The sequence below is a fragment of the Danio rerio genome, chromosome 8, assembly GCF_052040795.2.
Source record: "Danio rerio strain M-AB ecotype USA chromosome 8, GRCz13ab, whole genome shotgun sequence".
NCBI classification, from domain to species: domain Eukaryota; kingdom Metazoa; phylum Chordata; class Actinopteri; order Cypriniformes; family Danionidae; genus Danio; species Danio rerio.
In genome coordinates, this window is record NC_141028.1 from 54,460,108 (window position 1) to 54,473,087 (window position 12,980).

Consider the following 12,980-nt stretch of genomic DNA (forward strand, 5'->3'; position numbering starts at 1 on the left):
CCATGCTGCGGCCCTCCAAAAACAAATGTAACTTTTTTCTTCCACTATAAGGCAACTTACATTTTTTTTCTCTCTCTCTCTCTTTCTCTATTGTTATTGTGTTTAGAATCAGTACATCAGAAAAGTGCCGGATGTGAATCTGTATGCGTGTGTTTGCATGCGTGGGGAAGATTATGTGTGTGCGTATTATTTACACACGCATATAAATGTCTATCCTGTGTCATACACTGTGCAATGGGTAGAGTTAATGTATTTTGAGTGTTTTATTTTTTATTTATTGTTTTTTTTTTCTGCAAAAGTTGGAGTACAAGTGATAAGCGTTGTCCTGCTTGAGTTTGGGAACATTCTGCTTTTTGTTTATCAGATGCCATAATGATGCTGAAAACAGAGATGAACGTCATTGCCATTAGAAGATTTTCTATAATTACTTCTTGTAGAGATCCTTATAAATTCTCCTTCTTTCCTTTAAATATCAAAGTCACTACATGTTGTTTTCTTCTTGTTGTTTTCAGCCGGGCTTTCGTAGATGGACTATTGTACACTTTTAATTTTCCCAATGTCAAAGAAATAATGTAATAAAACTGAAATGATAAATTGTGGTGTTTGAAATACTTATCACGCATTACATATACTTCATTCATTAAGTGAGGTTTTGAATTATATTCTGTTTTTATATTTTCAGTTTTCATTCATTCATTTTCCTTCGACATTTTCTATTATAGAGGTCGCCACAGCGGAATGAACCGCCAACTATTCCAGCATATGTTTTACACAGCGGATGCCCTTCCAGCTGCAACCCAGTATTTTTGTATTTTACTTTAATTTATTCTTTTAGAAAATGCTCTTGATAAAAGATTATTTATATTTTGAAGCCCTGAATATTAGCCTACACATATCAGCAAGAAATTAACTACTATTTATTTATCATAAGCAGACATGTTTTTTTGGTGTGTGATATTTATTTTTGTAATGTAATGTGATTTATTCTTAGAAAATGTTCAAGGATTTATAATCTTTATTTTTTATTGTATATATCTGCAGGAAAATACTTTAATAGGCTACATATATCTGGAAGAAATTCATTTATAGGACGCATTCATTTTTTAAAAAAATTTAAATTGTTCTGTTAAGCGATGAATCACGATTAATCGCATCCAAAAGATTGTATTTTCTTTATGTTTGTGTACTCACTGTGTAAACAATATTTGTGTGTATATATAAACAAAACATATATAAAATACAAAAATATTTAGATTTATATATATATTTAGATCTTTAATTTATTAATAGAAACAAACATTTTCTCAAATTGATAGATGTGTGTGTATATTTTGTTCATTTATTATTTTCCTTCGGCTTAGTCCCTGACCACCACAGCAGAATGAACCACCTATATTTAAATATGCACAGTATATATATATATATATATATATATATATATATATATATATATATATATATATATATATATATATATATATATATATATATATTTATTTATTTATTTATTTTTTTTTTTTTTTTTTTTTTTTAACAAAACTACAAAAGTATTCTCGTCGCTCACAGTTGAAGGAGCAACAAATAATAATTTGACTTCTAGTTGATCATTTGGAAAAGTGGCAGAAGGTAAATTTTTCAGATGAATCATCTGTTGAGCTGCATCCCAATCATCACAAATACTGCAGAAGACCTGTTGGAACACACATAGACCCAAGATTTTCACAGAACCCAGTCAAACACGAAGAATGAAAAATCATGGTTTAAGGTTACATTCAGGCAGGTGTGCCCATTACATTACAAACCACAGGAGAGGGCAAATTCTACAGCAGGATAGCGCTCCTTCTCATACTGCAGCCTCCACATCAAAGTTCCTGAAAGCATGGAAGGTCAAGGTGCTTCAGGATTGGCCAGCCCAATCACAAGATATGAACATTATTGAGCATGTCTTGGGTAAGATGGAGGAGGAGGCATTGAAGATGAATCCAAAGAATCTTGATGAACTATGGGAGTCCTGCAAGAACACTTTCTTTGCAATTTCAGATGACTTTATTAATAAGTGATTTGAGTCATTGCAGAGTTGTATGGATGCAGTCCTCCAAGCTTATGGGAGTCATACACAATATTAATTCTTTGTCCACTGCAGCATGACTTTATATTCTATACTCTACATTATTTCTGTTAAGTGATAAGACTTTTGTCTAAGCAAAGGCAGACCTTACTGTCTTAATTAAATTATTAGAAATCAAGGCATGATCATATTTTGTTTTGGTAAAATAAGCTAAATCTTGAGGCCTTCGCCTTTTATATAAGCCACTTCTGATACCAAATGATCATGTAAAAGTCCAGTTATTATTTATTATTTCTAATACTTGGATAGGCGTCAAGACTTTTGTCAGGTACTGTTTCAATGTGATAATCGATCACATACAGTATATGTGAATGTGATAATCAAATTATTTGACATCGCTAATGTAATTGATGATATCATAAAAATATTCTTATGCTGTCATATTTGACAGAGGAACTGCAAGGCAATTAAAATTAATTAAAAGTTAGTTTCGATATTAAGACTTTTATTTCATCAGACTGTATCGGTTTCAGTGATGTAATTTGAAATGACTATAACTAAAATCAATTTAGCCACCAATTTTGCAGTGCAGAATGAAGTGAAGTTGGCTCAATAAATAAAATGTTAGTTTTCTAGTGCAATTCCTCCAAATATTAAGAAAAATATATATTTTTGCGTAGAACTGTCATTTACATGTATAGAACGGAGCACAAATAATAATCAAATAAATAAAATAAAAATACAAATAAATAAACTTAAACTATAGAATAGACCAGGGGTCACCAACATGGTAGCCAGGTAGCCCATGAGGATTACATGAGTTGCCCACAGGCCTGTTCTAAAAATAGTTCACCATTGCACCACATACCAGTAAGCTGAATCTAGTAATTTTTTTAAGCTATTCTTTTAAAATCACACCTGCATTGGTGTAAAATTTGTTATTAACATTAAGGTATATATATAAAAAAACTAAAACTATTTCAGACAAATAAAGTGTTGCATATTGATATTTCTGTTTCTTACCTTGTTAAATCCTTGTTGAGAACTATTGTGAGAAATCATTAACATGATCAGTGTCTTCACATAGATGAATATCATTAATCATAAATAATAACAACATATGATTAAAAGTAAATTGAGAAAAAAAAATTTATTTAGGAAGTGTGTATCAAACTGGTAGCCCTTCACAATAATTGGTACCCAAGACGTAGCTCTCAGTTTCAAAAAGGTTGGTGACCCCTGGAATAGACATACAAACACAACTAAAAAAACAGAGAGAGAAAAAAAAAACATTTACCCCATGTATTCTATTAATTTAAATTATTTCAATAAACTAAACAGTTTACATTAAACTAAACACATTTTGATTTTAGCAACTTTAAGATTTACAGTATAAAAATAAATCCTTTTGGAAGACTAAAACAGTGGTTTTGTTTTAAGGCACTTGCATTTATGAATATAACGTTTCTCCAAAATTAGAATATTGTTCAAGACAAATTGAATTTTAACATCTTTCCCTAATAAACCAAAGAAAATATCAATTGTAAAAAATTGGGAGGACAACTTAAGAGAAACCTTTAACCACTCAAATGATTCAGACGAGAAGAGGAAAAAATGTCGTCTTTTTTTTTTTTTTTTTTTTTTTTTATTGAAAATACAAAATCCAAATACAACAAAATGGGATTCAACTTTACAACTTGTGTGTCATATATGGAAGGCTCAACACAAAATAATATACAAAGATACAAATGTAATATACAAAAAACATTCAAGTTAAATAAATCCAAGAGTGAAAGGAAAACGCAAAATTTAAATAAATAAATAAATAAAAATTAAGTACAACATATATATCAACTATGGCAAGTTATATACTACAAATAAATTGAACATTTTTAAGGCAATTTTTGTTTTCATTTTAACCAGGGCATCTGAAAATATTTTAAGTTCTTTTTTAAATACAATAAGTAATGGAGGTGTTTTGAAATATCTACATTTATGAATAAAATATTTGGCTAACACAATTATCATATTTAGGAAAAAATGTCGTCTCGATTAGGGCTAAACAAGTGTAGCGTCACATGACCAAAGCCGTTTCTTTTCTAATTGATGGTGACTTCATCAAAACAAAAGGTTGGTAAAGTATATTACCATAAAGATACGATTAAAATAAAGATTTGACTGGTAAATATTATATTTAGGATGTGTGGTTTTAATATAAATTAAAAATCCAGTTTTTCGAGTGTGGTCATATAGTGAGAAAACATATTGGTGACAAAAAAAATAGAGAACTTATGTATACATGTTAGTTACAATACATAGAATAGAAGTCACAAAGCATTTCCAGGAAAATTATAATGAAATTTGGGAGTAAATGGGTTCAAGATTTTACAATCAGTAACTGTACAAGTATCAAAACTCACCAGCAGATGTCGCAAACGACACACATTTCACAACGTCATTACTTGACGACAGTGAACATTATTATAAAATACGGTTATATCCTCTCGTTTGATCACCACTGCGCAAATTATTAGCCTTCCATTTGCATGACAGAAAACTGAAATGTTTACAAGAACGCGTCAGAGTTTGAGGAAGTAGTAAAAGCGTAATCACCGGTGGGTGTGGCTCCGCTCACCTGGAGTGAGTGACGTGTGACGCCGAGGTACAGAAGCGGCGAAGGTGCAGGAATGTTTTGAAGTTTTGCTTAAAACTGTATTTTTGTAATATGTTTAGCCTCCGTGCTGGGATATCTGAGGTCTCCACACTTTCAGAATCACGGTGCACGTGAAACTAGCCGGGTAAGTCGACCCAGCGTTTGTTTAACCTTTGAACAGGCTAGAAAATGCTGTTGTTTTGATCGCTAGTCAGTCTGGGCGTGAAATGCTGTTACTGTAAATTGTTTATTCCACCTGACTGGAATTATTGTTAGTATGTGATTATGTTCTCACAGTGTGTAGGCGATGTACAACAGTTGTGCGTCAGGAAAAACGAAAGTAGCTTTACACAAATAGAACTTTGAACTGAAAAATGTATGTATTTCTATTATTAAATGGTCTGTGGTTAATAAGCTGAAATTATACTTTGGGGAACCCATAATGATTCTTCAGTGAAAATCCTTTTTGGAAACTTCGATGAATTGTATGACTGTTAATCAAAGTTTACTCAATGATTGCACCTGTTTCTATGATCAAGGGTCAATCCGCTGTGCTTCTGGAAAATGTCAAGCTGTTATTAGCTAAATGCTGAAATATGCATAATGGGAACCTAAAATGCTTAACATAGAAATAGACACGTTTATTTGTTAACTTTATTAATGACATAATTTATAATTCATTAAGAAATGTAATTAGTTATGTAAATAATAAGATTAGATTTACCTTTATTACCTGTAATTACACATGTAATGTGAAATGTGAAGTGCAGATTAATATTATACAGTGCTTGGCATGTAAGTATTTTGAAAATGAATATTTGTATTAATTTCTCATGAATAAAAAAAATTGTGTCATTGCAAACATTAAGTCTTTAGCATGAGTGAAAATTACAAATTACATTCTGACTCTGATTGGATGTTGTCATTTACCTCTTTCCTCTGAACTCCCGAAAAAGTATTTATTTTCATCTTTGGGTTCACCTTTGGGCCGCTGTAGCCAAAATCAGAACAGAAACTACTGGGGAGGCAGGGATAAAGATAGTAAGAACCCATCTGATAGGTCTTTAGATAAACAACCAATGCAAAAAATAAATGTAGTTTATCACTCATGTCTGTAATGCATACAGTTGAAGTCATATTAATAGCCCTCTTGTGATTTTATTTTTCTCTGTTGTTTTTCTTTTTTTATATTTCCTAAATGATGTTTAACAGATTCAGCAATTTTTCACAGTGTCTGATAATTTCTTTCTTCTGAATAAAGTCTTATTTGTTTTATTTCAGCTAGAATTAAAGCAGTTAAACATTTTTTAGAAACCTTTTTAAGGTTAATACTATTAGCTCCCTTAAGCTAAATTTGTTTTCAATTGTCTACAGAACAAACCACCATCATTATACAATTACTTGCCTAATTACCCTAACATGCCTAGTTACCCTAATTAAGCCTTTAAATGTCACTTTAAGCTGTATAAAGGTGTCTAAAAATATATGTAGTCAAATATTATTTACTGTCATCATGACAAAGATAAAATAAATCAGTTATTAGAGATGAGTTATTAAAACTATTATGTTTAGAATTGTGTTAAAATCTTTACGTTAAACAGAAATTAAGAAAAAAATAAACAAGGGGACTAATAACTCTGACTTCAACTGTATATTGCATATACTATTATTATTTTATGATATATTGTGCACCCCTATTTACAACCATCTACCCTAACATCTCTACAGGTAAAGGCGGTGGTCTGCTGGTGACCCTAATCAGATGTTCAACAAGTGACGCACACTCACCAGCCAATCAGAAAACCAATAAAACTGCCATGTCTCACAGAAAGTCTGATGGCTCCACATATGACCAGTCTCTTCTTATTCCGGAGAGCCGCTTCAACACAGTCCTTCAGCTGGACCAGTCGTCTGGAAAGTCAGCATCCAGCATCAACCTGTCCAGATTGGATTCTCCTGAGGATGAGCGCAGGACCGTAGTGCTCAGCACTCAGAGCGAAGCGGCCCGAAAGCGGGGCACTCAGCAGCTCATTCCAAAAAGCCTGGCAGTGACCAGCCGCCCAAAAAACCGCCACCACACCACTGTAGTGACCCTACCCGTGCCCCTACAGGCCTCGGAAATCGGCTGGGAGGACTATGACAGTGATGCAGGTGATGGCGTTTCACTCAGGAGAAATCGCAGGAATAAATCATATCGTGCTGCGATCACTAGTCTGCATCTCGACGGTGAACTTCAACCAGAAAGTCTTTCTCCGGTTAGTGATGAGAAAGTAGTCAGCCCAAAGCAAGCGAACAAATCGGGACGCAAGGCAAGTGAATTAATAGTTTTTGACAAATTTACAATTTTGATGGAAGGCAAACTCTGCTTTATTTAATTAGCGGGCCTAAAAATCACTTTAAGTGCTATAATACCATTTAGGGTTGCTCCAATCAGGATTTTTACAGCCGATATAGAGTACTGATTCTGATGCTTCAAGCTCTATAATGCATTAAGCACATTCACCCTCAAAGTATGATACTTAGGTGGAGATCTCTCCCTGAATAAGAGAACAAATGAAGAGTGTTGCATATAATCGCCTAAACACTTCTCTTATAACCATTTAGTGTGGACATGTCATGGTCAGAAGCATGTTTACAGAAAATAATAGCAAAAACAGATAAAAAAATAATAATAATATAAAAACAGATGAAAACAGCGTAAAGAAACTGTTTCCATGTTCCAAAACACCGGTGTATCATATTTTCTCATTTTACTCTGGGACTTCCCCATTCTGGGGATCAAGCGTTGGATTATGGTTGCCATATCTGACGAATAAATGTCAATATGATGTTGGTTTAAGATGTTGGCTCGACGTTGGATTTTGGTCACTTTCTAACACAACCTAAAATCAACCAAATATCAACGTCATTTGACGTCATATTGGACATCAAAATAACGTTGTCCTTAGACACTGGCTAGACATTGAATTTCGGTCACCTGACATCACGACCTAAATCTAATCTAATATTAAAGTCTTAAGCCTGGTTATACTTCTGCGTCAAGTGATCGGCGTGACCCACGGCGCATGCAATGCGCGTAGCTGTGTATTCATACTTCTGCACGCTGGTTCTGTTGCTCTGCAGTAACGCTTCTGAAACGCTAGTTGGCAGTAAGGTGTTTATGTTCCTCTATGTCGAGTTTCTTCGCTAGTGTTTTGTTTTTTCTGAACGCTTTCTTAATGTACAAGTGGTTCAAGCTGGCTCATTTTTAAGCAGGAATCAGCGGACGTGCAACAACTTCTCCATGAGGTAAACACAAAACAAAACTTTCCATCCGGAGCTCCTTTAAGGGCCTCCACACTTGTAAACAATCCCTCCATCGGGCTCGCCCTCCTCTCGGTCCCGCCCACATTCGTCAGCGCTACCAAGCCGACCAATCACAAAGCTTGCACTACTACACGTGACATGTAGTTACATTTTTAAGAGGGCTATGCGTCCACGTGTAGGCCGCACCATAGCATACACATGCGCTTGACGCAGAAGTATAAATCAGCCTTTATGACGTTGTGTGCCTGCTGGGCAATAACTAAATGCACTACAGAATATTACGTTTACACACATCCACAAATTACATGTAAATGCATCAGCTTTTCACAGCGTAATACTCTTAAAGTACTTTGAAGTACTTTTGAAAGGTCTTTTTACTCATAGTTTGAGTAATATTTAAAACACACAACTTTTACTCTACTTACACTACATTTTTAGGCAAGTAATGGTACTTTTACTTAAATATGATTTTGCAGACCTCTTTCCACCACTGAATTTAACTAACATAATATCAACAGGAGTATTATGAAGGTTTTTAGGGAAGGAAAAACTTGTGATTAATTTGGACTTGAGTGATGTTCATGAACAAAATAAGCTAGCTAGCATACTGTAAAATTAACGTATTTGCTTCCAAACATAGACTAAGCCAGTGTTTCTCAACCATGTTTCTGGAGGACCACCAGCTCTGCACACTTCCCTTGTCTCCTTAACTAAACACTCCTAATTCAGATCATCAGCTCATTAGCAGAGACTGAAAGACCTGTAATGGGTGTGACAAGATGAAGGAGACATCCAAAACATGCAGTGCTTGTGGTTCTCCAGGAACGTGGTTGAGAGAAACACTGCTGGCACTATTAAAGTGAATTAGAACAGTGAATTAAAACACTGTTTTTTAAAAGTGGGTATGCTTGCTGGGAAAGTTGAAAGTAATGTATAGTGGAAGTTATGTAAGATAGCAAATTAGCAAAGAACTGAAATAGTTTCACGGCTAAATAGTTTTTCAACAGTATATTATAACGAATGGTAGTTTAGCAGTGAGTTACGCCATTGTTTGTGAAACACAAGCCAGAAAAACAGTGGCACACTACAGGACAGCTCTGCTCATGATCATGTGACATCGCCATCTACTGGTCTGGCATGCATGATGCATGGTTTATAGTTGTTTTTTCATAGATCCGTGTGAATAGGGATCATTTTGCAAGCATTGAAAACACTTTTTACGCAAAACTCAATGTATTGTTTCCAATAAATACCGTTAAACGGCATTATAATAATTTTAAATATTTATTTTAAAGCATTTAATTATATAAATTTCTAATAATCTGAGAAGCTTTATATTCATTGTAAATTCCAGTTTGATATTGAGTCATGATCTAATCGCCTGTGCTGGAGTAAGTAAAAAATTAAGTGCTCGCATATGAACTGTCAAATTTCATGTGCTAAATTTGTTTATTCTCTCTGTCTTTTCAGAGAACATTAGGAAGGATCAGAAACAGGAAGCACGCCGGCTCTTTTAAAGATGGTAAAGATTTACTAGTCAACCAAAATAAAGTTGTCAAAGCAACATTCCAGGTTTTCCTTGGCTTGAACTATGTAGTTGAACTGTCAATGCAGTTGTGAACTCTACATTACATTTTTATTTTCAAGAAATGAGCTGATTTAGTAATTAACATGAATTCACAAAAAGCATTTTTATTATTATTATTGTTTGTTGACATTAACTAGAAAGTTTAACCTTCATTTCTTGCGTTATTTTAAAGTCCCATGAAATTAATTAGTTTTTTTATGTTGGTATCAGTATTGTTAGTTTGTTTGGATATCTATGAGCTAGTGTGCTCCAAAACATTCATTCATTCTTTTTCTTTTCAGCTTAGTCCCTTTATTAGTCTGGGGTAGCCACAGTGGAATGAACCACCAACTTATCCAGCACGTTTTTACTCAGCGGATGCCCTTCCAGCCGCAACTGATCTATGGGAAACATCCACACTCACTCATTCACACACACACTCATACACTACGGACAATTAAGCCTACCCAATTCACCTGTGCCGCATGTCTTTGGACTGTGGGGGAAACCGGAGCACCCGGAGGAAACCCACGCAAACGCATGCTCCAAAACAGTGACAAAATTCACGTTTAGAAGATATAAAACTGATATAAACAGCTAAAGCTTGTAGTTTGTCACTTCCAACTAAATGGATCAACGGTAGATAGAGATAGACGAGATAATCAACGAGATAGTCATAACACGTTACTGCTGTGGATTCCAAATCAAGTGTCTCAGCTGGAAAAACACAGCGCCGCCAATAGCTAAATAAAAATGCTTTAGTGGACATGTTTAGCAAATATTTATGTTAAGTAATTATAGGACACTATAGGACCATGCTTGCGTCACTTCATACTTCAGTTTCTCATCAAACCATGACCAATCAAATGCTCTCTAGTATCATAGATGCCCCGCCCCTTTCAAGATGCTAAAATAAAAAATTGTGCAGCCCTAATGCCAGCGAATGTTAATGAAACTACATTTGTAAAGTGTTTTTGCAAAGTCTTGAGTTATAAGTTATACATACTTCCTATACATACTTATACTATATACTTATACCATACATACTTCTATAATCTACTTCCAGAGCCACGGTTTTATCAGGAAATCAAGGAACGAGGCCTTAACGTCAGCAGCTTGAGCACAGAGGAAGAGGAGCTTTCACCGGTGGGGCCACCAGGGGAAGATCAGGGCATAGTGGTGAAGAACTACAGGGCAGCCTACATCACATGGAGTCAGCTACCACAGGTGATGCTTCTGCTCTTTGAGATCATGTTGTGGTTTGATTACTCTGTCAAAGGAGAAACATCAGATTTGAAATACTCTTAATTACATAATAAACTTTGCGACTGCTTTAAAGGGCACCTATTTTACCCCTTTTATAAGATGTAAGATAAGCCTTTGGTGTCTCCAGAATGTGTCTGTAAAGTTTCAGCTCAAAATACCCCTCAGAATATTTATTATTGGCTCCAGAACATGTCCATTTTGGTGTCTGAGTTTAGTGTAGCTGTTTTTGTAGCCTGTGGCTTTAAGTGTAAATGAGCTGCTTCTCCCCGCCCACTTTTCCCTTGTGCGTGTCTGCTTTTTCCTGCATTACGTCAGATAAACAGCAGTCAGTGATAGACACAGACTTAGATGAAGCTGACATACAGCCTATTAGTCAATAATACCAAGTAAGTTTATTCCATGTGTTTGTGGTGGAGTTTAAGCCTTTCTGAAATGATGAGTCACACACAAATGCCGTTTGCATTACACACACACACACACAGAATAGCATTTACTGACAGCATGCTGTCGTGGTGATTATAGCAGTTAAGAATTACAGCGATTTTATCGTCTTTATTACCAACATGCTCTGTTTTAAATACATTTTAAATCTATAAAAATGTTCTTTGGACATATGTTTACATGTTATTATAGAAACGCTGCACCTGTCAATCAATTTGGTGGGCGGGGAAAACCACACTTCTACGTCACGTTGTTGTGGGCCTCAAAATCACTGGAATTTGGATCCTATGACAGGAAATTTAAAAAAGAGACTTATTGTGTTTATACCCCAACATGACAGTGGACACACTATACCCACACACAGGTCTGTCCAAACAGTATACAAAAGTTGATTTTCATCATAGGTGCCCTTTAATGGATTGTTAATGTGTATCTTTTAGTAGTTTAATATGTATTTTGTGAACTTTGCTGCTTATGTTTGTAATGAGGCAACAAAGTAAAATTTCTGTTTGTAGGTTTTACAAATTTTTAAGTTCTTTCACTTTTTTATTTCATGCTTAGGTGAAGGATTTGGGTATTTTGGATTTCATCACACCTGAAGAGCGCAAAAGACAAGAAGTGAGTCTGGTAAAATACTACTATTCCTGAGGTGATTTTTTTTTTGTTCATTTCTTTTTTTTATTATGCTATTGAAACAACTCTCTTGTTCTCACCAAGGGTGCATTTACATAAGTATTTTTGATAAAAGCAGAACACTATTCGCTGTTTTTAAAAAAATAGCAGGGTGTACAACTGCACTTTGAACTGTTTCAGTTGCGATAACGTCAAATATCGAATAAAAATGCAAAGTTCAAAGCACTTCATGGCACCTTTAACCTGATCCTTCAGAAATAATTCAGAAATAATTGTAATATTCAAATATTTATAAATATATATAAACAAATATTTAAAGAAAATCAGGTCCAGGTTTGCTAAAACTGCACCAGCACAAGCACTCTTTTGGTGTGAACTTTGTTCACTCTTGAGGACTGTTTACTCTTGAGTGCTTAACCAAAGTGCTGATTGGGATTAAACAACATGCATAAATGCTCAAAAATATTTGCGAAGAGGTAGCCAACACAGGTTACTATGAGCTATTAGATATTCCCATGACATTTACATGCATCAATATCGCCGCCATATTTGTACAGTGCTCCCAGACCAAAAGTAATTTAACCACAGTTAGTCAAGACTAAAGTTAATCTGAAAATGCTACACTTCTGCACTACGTACGGATGTAGTAACGAGCAAACAAAGAAAACAAATCACAAAGTCATAACATTTCATATGTAAGATTTAGTTTTTTTATGATTTGGTATGTTACAAACGTTTGTGCTCATGTAAATTTATTGATGATAATACTGTCTCTTGCTGAACTGACCATAAGGCAAAGTAGCACCAACTTGGACTAAATACTAGACCTATGCTAGTTTTGTTAAATCAAATCAGCAAACAATTTAACTGAAATATGACAACAAGACGCTGCGGTGCTAGAAACTTGTATTATTGTCGGCTAAGCGAAGTAACGGCTAGTTTTTGAAGTAACTTATAAGGGTGACTGATAACATAGCAGTGCCTGCGTCTCAATGTGCATACTGTCCACCCTAAATTGTTAGATATTACAAATGTTATATAGCATT

General features: G+C 34.6%; 1 protein-coding gene and 1 long non-coding RNA gene across 8 annotated transcripts in view; one reads left to right on the forward strand and one right to left on the reverse strand.

The window, feature by feature from the left end:
* Window positions 1-4,679, reverse strand: part of LOC147842865 (uncharacterized) — a 36,128-nt gene extending 31,449 nt beyond the window's left edge. The window contains exon 1 of the long non-coding RNA XR_015498512.1: window positions 4,489-4,679. This is a non-coding gene — a long non-coding RNA (uncharacterized LOC147842865). The remainder of the gene's footprint in view (window positions 1-4,488) is intronic.
* A 15-nt stretch (window positions 4,680-4,694) lies between these two features.
* The window catches only part of arhgef16 (Rho guanine nucleotide exchange factor 16), a 48,991-nt gene continuing 40,705 nt past the window's right edge, over window positions 4,695-12,980 (forward strand). For 5 of the 7 annotated variants that reach the window (XR_015497219.1, NM_001123283.2, NM_001442395.1 and 2 more), the window contains 5 exon segments: window positions 4,695-4,866; window positions 6,450-7,030; window positions 9,498-9,549; window positions 10,661-10,821; window positions 11,863-11,919. Coding sequence is in view for 6 of the 7 variants with exons in the window: in NM_001123283.2 (NP_001116755.2) it covers window positions 6,539-7,030; window positions 9,498-9,549; window positions 10,661-10,821; window positions 11,863-11,919 (762 nt within the window). In the remaining variant the exon portion in view is untranslated. 7 annotated transcript variants of the gene reach the window in all.